The following is a 17,856-nucleotide window of genomic DNA, read 5'->3' as shown; positions in this document are numbered from 1 at the left end:
GTGGTGCTTGCTTGTTTCTAGCAGGTTTACTTGGCAATCCAGGTGTAAATCAGTCCCTGGTTTGATGTGGTGATCAATGACCATGATTAAGAAACACACATCTACTGTAAACAGGCAGCTAGTGTGACAGCTGATTTTAGCTATCTTAGTTATCATAATAATTTTGTTTCTAAATATTGGAAATGGCCCCACCCCTCTGTCCAATCACGTCAGACTGTAAATGCATTAACAGAGAACTGATTAGCACAACAAGGCGTCCCTAATTCATTGAGCCTGGTGACTGTCAACAGTTTTTTTTTATGGGTTTTAGTCATGGTCAGCAACTTTGTTACTCAAAGCAAAACTGGCCACGATGAGTCAAGCAGTGTTAAGAGCATAATAACACTGACGTGACGGTGGTTTGTTGGATATTATGTTCCGGGATCTGCAGTCTAAAAAACCTGACACGACAGGGGTTATCGACAAGAGAGCAGGTCACTGGCCAGCTAGATACAATGCCGATGATTCCTGCTGGGTCCATGCTTAACGTTACATTATGCTAAACCAAAGCTAGCCTGTTAGCTCCCAGCAGCTAACGTTGAGACTTGTGTCCCGACAAAACATCAAAAATAAAAGGCTGGCGATTAAATACAAGCTCAGGCGGGTAGGGGAAGACACAACCTCACAGTACACAACAGCCGCAACCAAAAATCAAAGAAAAAAATCAATTCCCCTGCTGCGTTTTCTGCATTATAACGCTGAAATCATGCACGCGAATAAAGGCTTCGAACGTTAACTAAACAAATGTGCACGCTCGCTGCGCGTGCGTCTTAGGCTCTTGCATTTTGCTCACAAAACCCCGGTGAAAACAACCCCGCGCGGGGACAAACCGGAGGTCGGCTGTCCTCACTCACCCCCGTGGCGGTGGCGGTTTGCTCCCATCCCCGTCGCTGTCGAGGGTCGGTGGCTCCCGGTAGTCAAAAGGCGACCGTACATTCTCCGCCATTAGGACTTCCTTCCCTACCTCTCGCGCTCCGGTAGATTGCACAACGCGCATGTGCACAACATCCTTGGGGTTCTAATGGTAAAATGGGGTGCATCCTCCTCTGAAGAAAATAGACCTACAACCTCAAGATTCAAATTTAGCGGATGCACTGATTGATACAGTATTGTATCTATTCAATATGGTGTGTTATCTTTCATGCATTCACGTGGAAGTGCAGTCAAATCGATACCCTGATGTTCTGTTTGGGGGTGGGGGTCCTCTTTCACAGCTGAACACTGCTTTACCAGCTTGATAGTTAATAACTTTTCTTAATTTCATGAGAATTGCTTATAAACATGATTTTAATCTGACATGTTTCAGAAGTATGTTTCATAATTATTTCTTCATCACAAATAAATGTCCTGCATTCTATATCGTACTGAAGTAAAAGTACAAGTATTATCAAGAAAATGTACTTGAAGCATCAAGAGTAAAATACATATTTTGCAAAAAAAGAAATGTCATATATCATATCATAGTGGGGGGTCTGGGCGTCCTCCCCAAGGAAAGTTTTGAACATCAATGACTTCATTTCCTGTATTCGGAGACACTTTAATGCACCAATTTAAGGTGGAATTACCTTTATTTAGCCAATGTGAAGAAGAAAAGCACAGATGACAATTCAAAATATATCAAAAATATAATGGAAAGTATGTTATAGCGTATTATTGGGTATTTTTAAGTGGGTATATATATAAATACTGGAGCATTCTTAGTGGGTATACGTATGGGTATACGTATCACATAAACTACACCACTGCAGCTAAGTGGTTTTAGTCTAGTGCCTCCCAACCTATTGTGGTCTGGGTGTTGAATTCCATAAAGGTATATGTTTTTTTTGCAAAGTCTTTATCTGAAAAGTAGATATTGAAGCTGTCAATTAAATGTGGTGGAGTAAAAAGAAAAAAACTAGCCTACCTATGACATGTGGTGGACTAGAGTACAAATATAAAGTAACACACAATGGCAATACTAAAGTACAAGTGCCTCAAAACACATGAGTAAATGCACTTAGTTACTTTTCACCACTGTGTAAAACATGGTTGAATGTATAATTAAATGTTCTATATCTGTGATTGGTGTTGACAGTAGTTTTTGCAGCACAACAAATAAATGTATGTCTGATAGGGAAATTTGGGAAACAAAATGAGCCCATGTAATTTATAAAAAATTAAATAGTTCCTTATTTGGAGTAATAACTATGATTTATGGTAATTTCTATATATTCTGTCACCTTCATCAAATGTGCAAGCCAAGTTTGTGACAAAAGGAAGAATTACCACTTCAATACTTTTCTACATAAGGTTTCAATAACGTCAGAAGAATAAAAAAATTGGTCAACGCTTTATTTTTGTCTGTAATTTCCTAATAATGTCCTTGTAAGTTTCCTAGAAATACCTATTTAATTAGGTTCTAATTATAGGGAACAGACATTTCCTTAAAATGACTGTTCAATTTAAACCCAAGAAATTATTAATTTATTATAGAAACTATTCTTCATATATTTTTGAATATTTGCATGCACGACTAAAAGACTCTCTAGCCTATGCTAACCATTAAATAGAATTACCTAATTGGGAGTTTACCAGTTCAACCTTGTAATATATACTACATTATATAGCTCTTTCCAAAAACGTCTAGGAAGTCATTAGATAATTAGGGACGTCTGAAATAAATTCACACACACACACACACACACACACAATTCAATTCAATTCAATTCAATTCAATTCAATTCAATTTTATTTATAGTATCAAATCATAACAGAGTTATCTCGAGACACTTTACAGATAGAGTAGGTCTAGACCACACTCTATAATTTACAAAGCCCCAACAATTACAGTAATTCCCTCAAGAGCAAGCATTAGCAGTGGCTATTGCGACAGTGGCAAGGAAAAACTCCCTTTTAGGAAGAAACCTCGGCAGACCCAGACTCTTGGTAGGCGGTGTCTGACGGGGCCGGTTGGGGTGTGAGTGATGGCGATAATAGTCGCATTAAAGATAGTGGAACAGTGACTTTGAAGGTAGTCGTTGTAGTTCATGTCACAGCAGGACGTTGCGGGATGAAACGTGGCGCTTCAGAGCATGGGTGGGTGCAGCAGACGCAGTAGGACGCGGCTGGGCATTTGAAGAAGAAACATAAGGACTCCGGGAAGTAAACTCCCCAGAGCTAGGTTAGTAACAAGCAGTTCTGGGACAGGATGCATATAAAAGGAAACGAATGAAAACATTGATGAGAGGCTGTACTGGCCTGCCTCCCTTTACTCACACTATATTATTGATTATATGATCAATAAATCTGATGACTACGAAGAGAAGCAGGTGGGCCGGGTTAGGCGGACGCTGCAACTCCTCACTTCTTAACTATAAGCTTTATCAAAGAGGAGAGTTTTCAGTTTATTCCTAAATGAGGTGATGGTGTCTGCCCCCCTAACCCAGACTGGGAGCTGGTTCCACAGGAAAGGAGCCTGGTAGCTGAAGGCTCTTGCTCCCATTCTACTTTTGGAGACTCTAGGAACCACCAGTAACTCTGCATTCTGGGAGCGCAGTGCTCTAGTGGGACAATAAGGTACTAAGAGCTGTTCTAGATAGGATGGTGCTTGACCATTTAGGGCTTTGTAGGTCAAGAGAAGGATTTTAAAGTCAATCCTGAATTTCACAGGAAGCCAATGCAGAGTAGCTAAAACAGGAGAAATATGATCTCTTTTCTTAGTTCTCGTCAGAACACGTGCTGCAGCATTCTGGATCAGCTGGAAAGTCTTAAGGGACTTATTTGAGCAACCTAACAATAGGGAATTACAATAGTCCAGCCTGGAAGTAACGAATGCATGGACTAGTTTTTCAGCATTGTTTTGAGACAGGATATTCCTAATTTTGGCAATGTTACGAAGATGAAAAAAGGCTGTTCTCGATGATTGTTTTAGATGGGCGTTAAAGGATATATCCTGATCAAAACTAACTCCTAGATTTCTGACAGTAGTGCTGGAGGCCAGGACAACACCATCCAGAGTAGCTATATCTTTAGATAATGAAGTTCGGAGGTGTTTAGGGCCCAGCACAATAACTTCAGTTTTGTTACAGTTTAACATCAGAAAATTATAGGTCATCCAGGATTTTATATCTTTAATACATGCTTGAAGTTTAGCTAACTGACTTGTTTCGTCTGGTTTAATTGATAAGTATAATTGGGTGTCGTCCGCATAGCAGTGATAGTTAATTGAGTGTTTCCTAATGATATTACCAAGAGGAAGCATATATAAGGAGAATAAAATTGGTCCAAGCACTGAGCCTTGTGGAACGCCATGTTTAACTTTCGCGTACTTGGAGGATTTATCATTAACATTAACAAATTGAGATCGATTTATTTCTCTGATCGATCTCAATTTGTTAATAAACCAGCTTAGTGCAATTCCTTTAATTCCGACTAAGTGTTCTAATCTCTGTAACAGGATTGTATGGTCAATAGTGTCAAAAGCAGCACTAAGATCTAATAAAACAAGTATGGAGACAAGTTCTTTGTCTGCAGCAGTTAGAACGTTGTTAGTAATTTTCACCAGTGCCGTCTCTGTGCTATGATTCTTTCTAAATCCTGATTGAAAGTCTTCAAATAAGCTGTTGCTATGGAGAAAAATCACATAACTGATTAGCAACTACTTTCTCAAGGATCTTGGAGAGAAAGGGAAGGTTAGATATAGGTCTATAGTTTGCTAAGACCTCAGGATCGAGGGTGGGTTTTTTCAGAAGAGGTTTTATCACAGCTACTTTAAATGACTGCGGTACATGACCTGTTAATAGAGACATATTGATCATATCTAGTAGAGAGGTGTTAACCACGGGTAATGCTTCTTTGAGTAGCCTCGTTGGGATGGGGTCTAAGAGACAGGTAGATGGCTTTGCTGAAGATACCTTTATCATTAGTTGTTGAAGGTCTATAGGAAAAAAACAGTCTAAGTATATGTCAGGTCAAGTCGTTCTTACACACACACACAGCAGTGGGTGTAAAAAAAAAAAAAAAAAACAAGACAGTGGCACTAAGGTGAACAATCTAAGTTTTAATCTTCAATGCACATCCAGTTAATCATCAGAGATAAAAACAAAAAAAAGCATGCCATTAAGAAATCCACCATACCAACAAGTCTGGAAGTCACAGCTCATTCCCTCAGCGAGTCTATACTGCGTCAGGCATTGAACACTACAGTGAAGTTGTTGTGGTGCAGTGTTTGATACTTTTGGCTACAGACAGTACAATCCTACCGTAAACTATTCGTCTAAAACAGTAGTTCTCAAACATGTTTTTACCTTCTAAATAAGGGCTTGACAGAAAAGATTTGAGAACCACTATATCTCTCTCTATATATATATATATATATATATATATATATATATATATATATAGTGTAGCAGCATATTCAAGTATAACATCAGGAGAGAACTTGGTGGCCAGAGCAGCAAAGATGACAATTGATCATCACAGATTTGCTAAACCATAAACAATACAAGCATTCGGTCTACAGTATACACAACAACATGACATTTAATATGGAAATATCTTGATAAGATATGTTAGTAAGGTGGTACATTAAAAGCTAAGTGACCTATTAAAAAAGCAAATGTCTACAGATTCAGCTGCACATCAGTCACAGTTTATCAGTCATGTATTTTTGGCTACATTCTAGCAGTGAGTAGAGTGTTATTAACAACAGAAAAAAAGTAGTCATCAAAAGCTAAATCCACTTAAATAAATTTAAACACAATTTATAAAAAAAAAACATTTTGAAACAGTCCAAGTCTGCCACTTCACTAAACAAACCAATCGTTATACAGTCGAAAGTCTGCACTCAATTATTTGTCAAAGGAAATAGCAACTGTAGCAAACTAGAGGTCATTTTAGCACTTGCTGTGGAAATACCAACGTCTGGGAAAAGCTGTCTACAGGGCTTTGTTAAAGGAGCTTAGGTGTGATTTTAGTTAAGCAGCACATTTTTAACCTCTAGTGTTCACAGAGTATATTCCACACAGCTTAATATTCAATTTGAAATACATAAAATGGAAAGCTGGCTGTTAGTGTTGAGTGAGTTCATTCATACATATTGTTGGATTGAAAAAAAAAAAAAAAAAAAAAAAAAATTAGATCTCTTCGGTTTCTTCCCTCTCTGTGTGTAAGACATGGAGGGTCTGCGCAGCATGGTCAGCCCAATGGACTAGCTCCAACAGCACTCGATAGGTCCACATCTTGAGCCCGAAAACTCCCCCAGCGCCATCGGTTTCCTACACAGAAGAGAGCAAGTTAACATCCACTGCCTTTCATTATACCTAGATACAGTACAATAGAAAAAGACAAGCTGCTGTTTGGTGGATGGGTAGGCTGAAGTAGGAAGGAAGGAAATATGAAATCAAGAGACTATTTGGCCATTTCTAGATAAATATGTTCACAAAAGCAAATAACTGATGTTTGAGCAACATTATTATTAATTTGTAGTTGTATTTATGTTAATCTGTTCATGAAACACAATATTATTAACGTTCCTTTTAGATCCAATTTGGTCTCCTCCAACTCCTGAGTGAAATATATCTCTTTAGCTGCTAAATTCTCCACAATGTAAACCAGCTAGTTGCTAACTTTGTCTGTCTGCTGTTTGTTGCTCAGCAGGTAGTGTACAATGGCTTTTTCACTAAAAGCAGCTGGCTGCTGTGGCTAAAAACAACACTATGAGAGAGAACAGAATAGTAAAGTTGCTGGTCTGAAAACCAAAACAATGCTATGAGGAATTGCAGAGTTGGATGATAATTAATTGTACATCCATGTAAATATAAAAATATTGATTGGTGGAGCTTTAAACTCAATCAAAATATTTTCATGGATATGTAAGCAATTAAGTTAATGATTGAAATCTTTGTTCCCAGCATTAGTCAAATTCACATAAAGGTATTATTCATATAATACAGGGTTTACTCACACCCTTGCTAAAGCTTTAAAAGGTCCCATGACATGGTGCTCTTTGGATGCCTTTATATCGGCCTTAGTGGTCCCCTAATACTGTATCTGAAGTATTTTTCCCAAAATTCAGCCTTAGTGCTGGATTACAGCCACTAGAGCCAGTCCAACAATGAGCTTTCCTTAGGATGTGCCATTTCTGTCTGTAGCTATTAGGCTCGTTTGAGATGAGCCAGATCTGCGCAGAATCGATCACCGGCGATCGCCGCCCAATGCATGCCGGTTAGATTTGTGTCAGACTTGATCCCGACTTGCTCTGACATCATGCACATGTGGGCAACGATAATCTCACGAGACCAAGGCGGCCGCAGTTCTGAGACGCAGGTAGCGCAGTTGCTTTTCACCAACTGCAAGAGCAAGGCGGACGCAGGTGGACCCACTGCATGCTGGGAAACGCCGGCCTCTCAGCTGATCGAACAGCTGATTGGTTCAGAATCAACTCAACATGATGAAGTTTTATATACACTTTTTTATTGATTTTGAATCGGAGGGATTTTAACTGCGATTTGTCTGATTTAAAGGCTTATTCTGTACAGAACACCTGTTGTGAGGCTGATAGTTACGTTTAGAAGTCAGAGAGACTAAATCTGTTCAGATTACGGATCATGTACACTGTTGGTAATTAAAATCAGCAACAGATCACATGTAGAGAATTTTGACAGCTACTCTGTCATAATAAAATCAACTGGAGACTGTGTAGGAGCTGATATATGGGTTTGATAACATTTTATTAAATCGGAATCGGACCACAGTGTTTGCGTCACTTCCTATTGAGCCTGAAGGCTGCTGGAATCAGCTGAAAACTGTCCGACTTGAGAGCGGACTTTTGTCACCGCCCCCCGCTGCTACCGCCTGCTCTCGTCTACTTTACAGGCGAGGCGCAGTTCATCTCGAATGAGCCTATTAAGGAGGAGAGAGGGTGGGGGGCAAAGTGGAGGGTGGGGGTGTGACCTTGACCAACTGCCACTTTGCTCGTTTGAAAGCCATGATGTCTCTCTCTCATGGGTGGGCCAAATTCTCTGGGCGGGCAAAGCAGAGAAAGGGGAGGTAACCTTGCTCTTTATGAGCTCATAAGGAGCAACATTCCAGATCGGTCCATCTGAGCTTTCATTTTCTCAAAGGCAGAGCAGGATACCCAGGGCTCGGTTTACACCTATCGCCATTTCTAGCCACTGGGGGACCATAGACAGGCTGGGGGAAAGCATATTAATGTTAAAAAACCTTTCATGCCATGGGACCTTTAAGTTTTCCCATTTAATTGTTGTGTTATTAAGACATAATAGAGGGCATAAAAGAGGCTTGGAAATACCCTACTTTGTGGATCCCTTTTGTGCTGAATGTCTAACAGATTCGATGTAGATGAGCTAATTCTACATGATATTATAATAAATGCATATACGTGACTCATGTGGGAGACAAAACTGAATTTCATGGAGAAAAGCAGGGTCGCTTGGCCACTTGAATGATAGCATCATAGGGGCATTTTTGCTAGTAAAATTTGAAAAATGTAAACATGTATAATGCACAAAGTCTGAGTTGGCTGTTCACATACGAAACCTTTACATCAGATTTAGATCCTTGGAGAAAGCCTAGGAGTTGAAGAAAAATGCCCTTTGTCAGATAAACTTTGGATTCGTAGCAATGTTTTTCCTTTCTGTAACAAATACTGCACCTCATTACACCGGTGGTCTGGGGTAACTTCTAGAGTCGTGTTCTCGGTCTCCACCAGACCTTTGGTGCTATGGAGCAAGTGCTCCAGCCGGAGTTGGACGTTCTTCCTCATGGTCTCATAGTCGCCCTCCAGCTCACCCCATTCCTCCTCTTCCTTCAGGATGACACAGTGGATCAGCCCCAGGCACTGCCGCAGAGCTGAATGCAGCAACTGCACCTGCTGCTCCGTGCTAGGCTCCTCCGAGTCTGGGGACAGGGACACGATACGTCCTCCGTCAGGGGTGTGGTCCGCCAAGAATGTCTCCTTCTCTTTCTAAAAAGGGCAAGGAAAAGAGATTTGTATCCACTTGATGCCGAGTGCAAAGCAGATACAAGGTGCTTCTTGGCCTTGCACTTGTGCCTTTCATTTTATTTTAGCTTACAAATTGAACACTAAGTGACAGCCATATTGATCAATTAAAAGGTGTCTCAAAGGAAGATGAGGCACAGAAGCATGACAGCAGGAAAAGCAATCCAATGCACTCTATCCATTAGGCACCCCAGGAAAAATGGAGATGGGGTGAGGGGGGGTGGGGTCTTTTAGTATGATTACACTGCAACACATAATCTCTTTCAAAAACACACAAGTGCATACTGGTGAATGTTAACGTGTATACTGTACAGTAAAAGTAAAACATATAACTCAAATGCGACAGGTAGCTAGCTGCCTGCGTACAATAACAAAACATGCTCACATTAAAGCAAGCCACAAGTAACGGTAAGGGGAGTGTTTCACACCGACTGACACGTATGAGGTAAGCATAACGACTGTGTAAAGTGATAACTCACGTATAGCTGGAGCAGACGAGTACATTCGTAGTGCAGTAGCCGGGCAAGGGCCACTGCTCTCTCCGTCTGCGACGGGTCGGGCACCGGCGTGTCCAGCGCGGTTATCTGCTGTTGCTGCTCCTCCTGCTCTGCCATTTGCACTCCAGCCCTGTTTAACGTTTGGTGGGTTAGCAGCGAGCTGGATGAGGACCGAGCAGAGAGCCAAGCCCCCAGCCAACGTCGTAAATGTTGGCACCGAAACAACGTTTAACACGCGGAATGCTTTTTGGATACTTTAGCGGTTTGTACAGGGACCGGAGATCGTCACCGCGAGTGCCAATGAAGCGTGTTTATGTCGGTGTTCATGTTGGCATGCACGCAACTAGAGGGGATTTAATTGGTTCCGCAAGACACAGGGGCGTTTTTAGGCGGACGCACAGGAGGGTCTTTTTTCCTTTTTCTCCCCCCAAAAAAACGTCACCATGTGGCCCACCCATCCTTCTACAAATAATGTAAACTCTGTTTTATTTCAGTAAGCTAATGTTGAAAATCACCATACACAATATTTTCTGACTAAATATTTTCATTAAAAAACAATGTACACGGATCTGTATAGAGATCAGAAACTACACACGTTTGCATTGTCCACTTTTTCCTTATTACAAGATTCATAACTGATCGTCTCTGACTCTAAGACTTGTTTAGAAAATGTGTCACTTGGTTTATAACATTACAAGGCATTGTTTATTTTTTATCATGTTGATAAAAATGACCAAACATGTACTTAATTAATGTAATAGCAAAATAAAATTTCCACAAAACTAAATATACTGTAAAAATTAAAGCCTTTTCAATGGATTTTTTTTTTTTATGGTTATTTTGTGTGTGGATGTTTTGTTTTGTAAAGGCACTGGATTTATCCTGCAGAGATCTGAAGAGCAGTTATCCATTAGTCCTCATAAATCGACCAGAGTTTGAAATTCCAACACAAAGAAAGCGGAAGGTACTGGACATCCGGCCGAAAAGACTGAAATCCGGCGAAATCTCCTGCAGCAACGGAGCTGTCCCAGAAGCAAAACCATTTTCTCTTAGACTTCTGCATAGATATATTGTACTGACATACTGTATATCTATGAGACTTCTGTACTATCTGACTTCTTTCTGCAACCAGTGGAGTCGCCCCCTGCTGGCCAAGGCTGTTTGTCTTGTTCGTGTTGTTGACATCAACCTGTCCACGGATTGCTGATAAAATGTTGTCCTATGGCTAAAGCTGGAAAATTTACATCATATTGATGTTACGTGTGTTATGTCCCTGATACATAAATCAACTAGAATTGTATCACCATGTTTAAATGATGTGTCAAGAACAATAAACAAAAACCTTAGAACACAATCTGTTTATTATAGTTATTCTGAACACATTTTCTGATAAATTAAGATGATAGGATTCCGAGTGTTCAGTAATAGTGGCAGTGTTTAGTATCTAATATTGATTGAAAAGAAAATTGCTGACAAAAACTATTTCCATCATATTACTGCTGCCTGCATAGTCATGTCTGTAACAAATTAAATCAGATGGTTCAGTACAATTTGGAAGGGAAGTGACACTACTCAGGTCCTGGAAAGTGAATACAATCAAACACAGAAGGCAATTTAAATCTTTTCTTCAAAAAATGAATGAGGTAATGTGCTTTTTTTCACAAGACATTTTAACATGTTGCATAGCATGCAGGCTTACTGTCACACTGTCATGACTTACCGGGACACTTGAATAGAACAGAGTCATTGTTAATATAGTAACATATATGCTTTTCCTACTATGACAATTCAAAATGTCTACTGTGAAAGTTACACAAGATCTCGCATTTCTCAAAGGATTTCAAAAACGTCCTAATATTGATTTTGTGTTATTTTTTATTCTTCAAAATAGAATAGTCTAAAAGGTCCAGACTAAAAATTTTATTACATTTTTTTTATATTTTATTGTAATCTCACAACAAATATTATTTTACACCAATAACCTCATTTGGTTGTAGTTGTTGCTCACAGTTAATTTGTTTTGTAACTTTAAAGTAACTACTAGAGTTGACCCAATTATGTCAATATCACCATACATTCACATGTGGAAATGAGGGATATAAATGTAATTTATAACTTTCTTGTACAATATGTGCAATCTTCTTGCAGTCTTTAAAAAAAAAAACGTTTTAACATACACATACATTCAAACACAAGGGTGACAAAACCAAAAGGTTTCAAAATATTCAATAAGTGGAAAAAGAAGTGTATGTGATCTATAATATTATAAATCATACTCCCTGATATAAGTTGCTCCTTGTAGCTATGTACTTGATATGACTACTGTGTTACACTCCATGGAGATAAAGTCTTTAATTTTTGAAATGTCAGCTTTTAAAATTTTGACAGGTCCTTCAAGTCTTTTGTTCCTTTCTTAAATAAAAACATTACTGTGCATAACGTTTCTGTTCAGATCATTTTATGGCCTTCTAGCTAGATTAAACTATCTTCATGAACTTCGGCACACTGTAAAATAATCTGTCTTCCTCCTTCTCTTTCCCATACAATTCCCTCATCTTCCTTCCTCCTCTGTTCGTTTCCCTCCCACATCATTTCCTCTACATCCTGATGATCGCCACCCACCACCACCCTGTCCCACAGCTCCCCCTCCCCAGGTAGCTGTGTATCCTCATGAGTCTCCCTGCTCCACTGTAGAGCCTGCTGGGAAGCCAAGGAGGCTGTGGGGGCCAGTGTGCTGACGGAGCTTAAGGTAAGGAGGGTGCTCTGTGGGTCAGCAAGGGTCATGGATGCAACAGTGCTGGTAGGAACGGTGGAGAGGTGGATGAGCTGAGGATGGCTGATGCTGGAGAGGTGAGCAGGAGAAGCAGTGGTGAGGTGCAGCAAGGTAGGGACTTGCTGCTGAGGTGCCACCTGCACCACATGTTGCGTGGGCAGCTGGAGGAACTGGCCCTGAGATACATCTAACGGAGTCTGTGGAGCGAGCGGGAGCACCACCTGCTGCAGTGGAGTGAGTGTACTATTCACCACTTCATGGTTCCCCTGGCTGACAGAGGTTCGGTCGGACTGGGTGAGCACTGGGACAGTCTCTGGGGTTGGGGTGAGTACTGGGACAGTTTCTGGGATTGGGATGGGACTGCTTATTACTGAGCCCCCATTAGCTGCTAGGGCTTCAGCTATGAGCACCTCAGGGTGGCTCTTGGCCTTGTGGGCAACGACGGAGTCCTTTTTCTCAAACTTTTTGCTACAAATGGAGCAAGAGAACTGGTAAGATGCTTCTGCATCATGCTTCTTCATGTGCCAGTTTAAGGAGGCCTTCTGACGGCAGGTAAAGCCACAGATCTCACACCTGCCACAGGGCGGAGACAAAGACCAGGTTATAGTCTAGTATGAACTGACTTGACGTTTGAGTTTCATCTGTGACGCTTTACTTTCACTTTTACTACAATTTACTCAGGAGCAGTGGTAGAACTTAAGAAGTTAAAAAATAGGTTAAAAGTATAACAAACAAACACTCAAGGGAAGTACAAGTACTTCAAAACTGTACTTCACCAATATTGCATCACATACTGAAATGACAAAAAACTGCTATCAAAATAGAATTATATGAAATAAAATAATGAACATACTAATCATTTCACTTAGGATGATGCAGACTCAAAGGGTACAATTAAGAAAGTTGTTTATAAACATGGTTTATAATCCATTTCTTAATTCAAACCCAGATATACTATTTTACAGTATAAACTGTATGTATTATATTGTTAATTCTGTGAACTGTAAAGGATTCAAGTAACTGAGCTCTACTTAGCTGGGATACATAGGGAAGTGACAGGAATCGCTTACAAGAACTAACAAGGAAACAATTTTTTTGTATTTAGTCTTTTATAAAAAACAAAGATAAAAACTAAACACTAAGAATGTTTGTAGTTAACATTAAAGTAAGAATGTATGTCTTATGGGGTTATTTTAAAGGGATACTTTCTACATAAATAAGACTGAACCTTGTAATAATGGACACAAGTCAGCCCTATTACATAATAAGTTCTTCCTTGTTCCCAGCACACATTGTGACATGATACGGCAAAGTGTTGTGGCTACTCACTGTATTGGCTTCTCTCCTGTGTGAATCATCCTGTGCACAGCCAGGTTATGAGAGCTCTTGAAGGCACGAGCACAAAACTCACAGATGTAGTCTCTTTGATCTGAAAGACAAATGACAAGCAGAGTAAACAAACACAGGATAGGCAAAGAAAATGAAAGGTTTTGATTTTTTTTGCCTTGGCCTTTCAAGCATCTCAGAAATTATATAATTAGCTTCATAATCAAACATTAGGTATGGTGCCAGTCTTAACACGGTGTAAAAAACATCGGTCACCTGTATGATGTTTAGCATGGCGCAACAGTTGCTTCTGCAGACGAAACAAGCGCCCACAGGAGGGGTGATCACACACATACTTCTTTTTAAGCAAGTGCTGGTATTTGATATGGTGCTGAAATAAAGAAAGGAGAGAAAATAAGTGAATATTACAGTAAACACACCCAACCTCTGATGTTCTGCACCTTAAGGTAACTTCACAGATCTAAAACAGTATGTAAAAATGCACTGTACCAATTTAGTTTCTAAGGCAAAGCTAATATTGTTGCTATCGTACAGTGCCAAATTTAAGACAGTGCCTTTTAAAATATTTGGGGCTGTCATGGTTACAGCTGACAGGATGGCAAACCTGTAGGTAGCGTGGATGGGCCAATACAGTACCGCAGCCCTCGATTTCACAGCGGACGTACTGCACTGGGGGCTTTTTCCTATGAAGACAGAAAAAGGGAAACTGTATAATAATCATACTGTATGCAAATAGTACTAGTCATCTACAGTGCATAATACAACTAAGACTGTTACCTTTGTTTTGGCAGCCGAGGGACTTTGTCATCTTTTTGTTGTCTACCTCTCCTAAAATGAAAACAGATTGCAAAACTAAATTTGAAATGTCGACAAATACTTTAATCCTTCTTCCCAAACTTTTAATTGGCTGTTACAGGCGGGAATCTTCATCCCTTGGTACGGCACAATTTGATTTTAATTGAATTAGGATTAGGATCTGTGCTGGGCTAAGCTAATGCTGGAGCCGTCAGACAGCCTTACAGCACGCACGGAGATGAGAAGGGGTATGTATCGACTTGTCTAACTCTGGGGGTTACGGTGAATAATTCCCAATAAGTCGGCGTGTTCCTTTAAGTAGAGTAGTGAAGTAGTTACTTCACTACTATACAGCTCTGTGAGCAGTACAGCATATTTTTAACATTGTGAATGAGCTGTACTGTGTGCTGGTATAAGGACAACTTGACGACAACTACAAAAGGTTGTTTTTAACTCCTTATCTAGGCAGGGTTGTAATTTTGTGCGTCAATTGTAGGGCTGGGCAATATATCATCTTAGATTTTTGATATGCCATTATGACACGTGTTGTCTTTTCCTGGTTTTAAAGTCTACATCACATTAAAGTGATACATTTGTCCATGTTACTGACGATAATTTATTAAAAATTTTGTGAAAGCACCAATTGTCAACTCTACAATATCGCCGCAATATCAATATTGAGGTATTTGGTAAGAAATTTGTGAGATTTGATTTTCTCCATATTGCCGAGCTCTAGTTACTTGACTTCATGTGTTCATTTTCCAAATCCAAGAAGTCAATTTAGTCAGAAAAAATGTGTTCTGGGCTTTAATGTTGGCCCCGGATAAGTTTGGTCTAACTATACAATAATAAAAAAAGATTACCAATGTTAAATTATTCAGTTATTTTATATCATAGGAAAAATATGACCATATTTATATTGTTCACTTCCTTTATGGTGCACTAAGCAAACCTTTTGTCAGTAAGCAGGCTGTCAGACCGAACACCATTGGTGAGGGTGTGTAGCTTCAGGTACCACTGACACATGAAATTCACTATGTCTATATCTATTGTCAGTGTGATCAGCCATCAGTCCTGTGCAATCCTTTAACTAATCATGAACCCATGTTTTGCTTACTTCCTGGGTGGCTCTGTGTTACTGCCCACTCCAACTTCACTCTGCACAACAATCTCTGTTGATTCTTCCTTTTTAATGTCATCTGCTTCCTCCTCATTTTCTGACTCCTCCTTCTTGACTTCCTTTTGTTTTAACGTTGTATAGCGCCTTGATCTTTCCCTAAGGAGTTAAGAGATAAAGTTTAATTTACTATTGAAACTAACATTTTAACATTCATCATGTTGGAAGTTTTCATTAATAATACTCATTATGGAAAGGCAGTGAGCTCAGCATACGTCTTAGTCTCAGGGTTATAGATGAGGTCACTTGGGTCATCTCTGAATAAGGGATCCTCGTCAACAGCTGCATCCGGATCTGCAACACTAATATGTACATCAACACCACACTGGCCACAATTAAATTTACATCAGCAATTAATACATGAATTTCAAAATTTTCTCTGAGGCTCATTCAATAAGTTGTACACCACTCACCCGTCATTGCTTCCTTTGAAAGAACCCGTTTCCTCTTCTGAAAAACAGAGATAATGAATAATGTAATTTCAGTTTTAGATGATTGCTGTTGTTTGTAGTGTTGTAGTAAAAATATTGCAAGTGCTCTTTGTCTTACCACACAATGAAGCCTCCATCTCTGCTTCAGGCTTGCATGTTGTTGCTGGTGGGATGTGAGAAGCTTGGGTTAGAGGTCTCCCTTTGCCTTTTTTAGATTTGGACAGCTTTGGTCCAAGAGTGTGTTTGGATGCTGAGGAAGTCAGAGTGCCCAGGTATTAGTGACAGATGTAATAAATTACAAGAAAAAAAATCCTACTAGTGAAAATGACTTGTAGTAGTATATGCATTTTACCTTTTTTGGCAGTGGATTTCTTTATCTGTGGTCTGTGTGAAAGAAAGTCTACAGTAAATGACAGCCAGGCGCAAATCAAAATTAACCTGTAGTAGGATATACCTTGGAAAATGCACAGTATGCTTTAACTTTACTGCCCCTTTGACAATGAACAGGAATAGGGTAACAAAAGCACAGACAGGACAACACAACCAACTTACATTCAAACATTCAACTCATTTGTTTTGGTTTCAAGATCTAGTAAACCTAGCTATAGCTTTAAGAAACCCCAGTGATATAGCACACATCCTACAATTATAGCCCCAAGCCTCCTTGCAGTACAATCTCACTAGTAAAGTTAGACTCACTCTGTGAGTGATGCAGTTAGTTAACGTTAGTAAGCTTGTTGCAACAGTAGTGTAACGTTACAGCAAAGTAGTTGACGAGCGTTTGTGCAAGCACTTACTGCATGGCCGGTGTGTTTTTGGAACGTGATCCCGCAGGTCTCCCACGTCCACGGAGCATAATCGTAGGCTTGCGCTTGCATTGTGTGGCATTCTTGGACTCATTAGTGGCATTCTTGGACTCATTAACGTTAGTCCTGCCAGCTTCAGCTCCCCTGGCTCGCAAAACACGAACACCGGACTGAGAGTCACCGGAGTCCGGGGTGGTCACTGCGGCTTTCACTAGCCTTTTACTTCCCCTTCTCCCGCTTGACGGTTCAGTCGAGTCCGGTGATGGTTTGGTGGCCTCCGTTGAGTCTCCGGTTATCTCAATCCCAGGACGAGTACCTGAAACCTCGTCTACTTCTGAGTCCATGCTGCTCTTATTTAACTGTTATGACCCTTACAGACCTTTGTAATTAGCTAGTTAACGTCAGTTGTGAACAGAAACGTAGCCTAAGACAAACGTAACGTTGACGTTAAAGGCCCAGTTGGGACCAAGTTTTGTTAGCCCGCTCAAGAGTAAATATTTAGTCACTACGCAAGCATTTCATTCAACTAGCTTATTAATGAATAAAAAAAAGTTACGTTGTATGATGAATATAATTTTACTAACATTCAGCATTATTTACTTCTTAAAGCTATAGCAAACCTCTTATTTCTTTAACCGAGAATAGGCCCGTTTAGGATGCGTCTCCTTTAAGAGCAGCAGCGGATATGCGACAATGATATGTTTGGACTCACGGGCTTCCATACTGATTGAAAAGGGTCGTTATGGAAATGTAGTTATAACTTGGATTTATGCATTTAGGTTTATGTAATTGTGCGTAAGCCCTTAAAATATGAATCTATCTCAGTTATTTTGTTCTTATGAATAAATACTACTATTAAGTATTACTTTAAAAAAAATATCTTTTAGATTTATTATAGCCTTCCATATGGCACTCATTTAAATTAATTAGATATTACTATATCAATCAGGAGAGACCTAATTTAGAGTGAACAATCACATTTTATTCAAG

At 39.8% G+C, this 17,856-nt stretch overlaps 2 protein-coding genes across 2 annotated transcripts in view; both read right to left on the bottom strand.

Moving 5' to 3' along the window:
- Positions 1-1,054, bottom strand: part of LOC114545589 (uncharacterized) — a 12,338-nt gene extending 11,284 nt beyond the window's left edge. Inside the window, exon 1 of the mRNA XM_028563971.1 lies at positions 894-1,054. Coding sequence (XP_028419772.1) covers positions 894-1,036 — 143 coding nt within the window. The 5' untranslated portion in view covers positions 1,037-1,054. The remainder of the gene's footprint in view (positions 1-893) is intronic.
- A 9,826-nt stretch (positions 1,055-10,880) lies between these two features.
- LOC114545699 (E3 ubiquitin-protein ligase ZFP91) lies at positions 10,881-17,565 on the bottom strand. Its single transcript, XM_028564144.1, has 11 exons — positions 16,858-17,565; positions 16,413-16,444; positions 16,179-16,310; positions 16,043-16,079; positions 15,845-15,931; positions 15,570-15,728; positions 14,435-14,485; positions 14,262-14,340; positions 13,913-14,027; positions 13,640-13,739; positions 10,881-12,883 (listed from the first exon to the last, which is right to left on the bottom strand). Exons 1-11 carry the CDS (start codon positions 17,208-17,210, stop codon positions 12,010-12,012), a joined length of 2,019 nt encoding a protein of 672 aa, XP_028419945.1. The 5' UTR covers positions 17,211-17,565; the 3' UTR covers positions 10,881-12,009.
- Positions 17,566-17,856: the final 291 nt, after the last annotated feature.

The sequence above is a fragment of the Perca flavescens genome, chromosome 19 (genome assembly GCF_004354835.1).
Source record: "Perca flavescens isolate YP-PL-M2 chromosome 19, PFLA_1.0, whole genome shotgun sequence".
NCBI lineage: Eukaryota > Metazoa > Chordata > Actinopteri > Perciformes > Percidae > Perca > Perca flavescens.
This window is presented reverse-complemented; position numbering and strand designations above follow the sequence as displayed.

Excerpts from the sequence above, each read along its gene's own strand:
- LOC114545699 (XM_028564144.1), bottom strand. The coding sequence starts at position 17,210 with ATGGACTCAGAAGTAGACGAGGTTTCAGGTACTCGTCCTGGGATTGAG. Across the intron at positions 15,729-15,844 it reads TATAACCCTGAGACTAAGAC|GGAAAGATCAAGGCGCTATA; the intron begins GTATGCTGAGCT and ends TTAACTCCTTAG. Across the intron at positions 14,486-15,569 it reads AACACAGAGCCACCCAGGAA|GAGAGGTAGACAACAAAAAG; the intron begins GTAAGCAAAACA and ends TTTTCATTTTAG.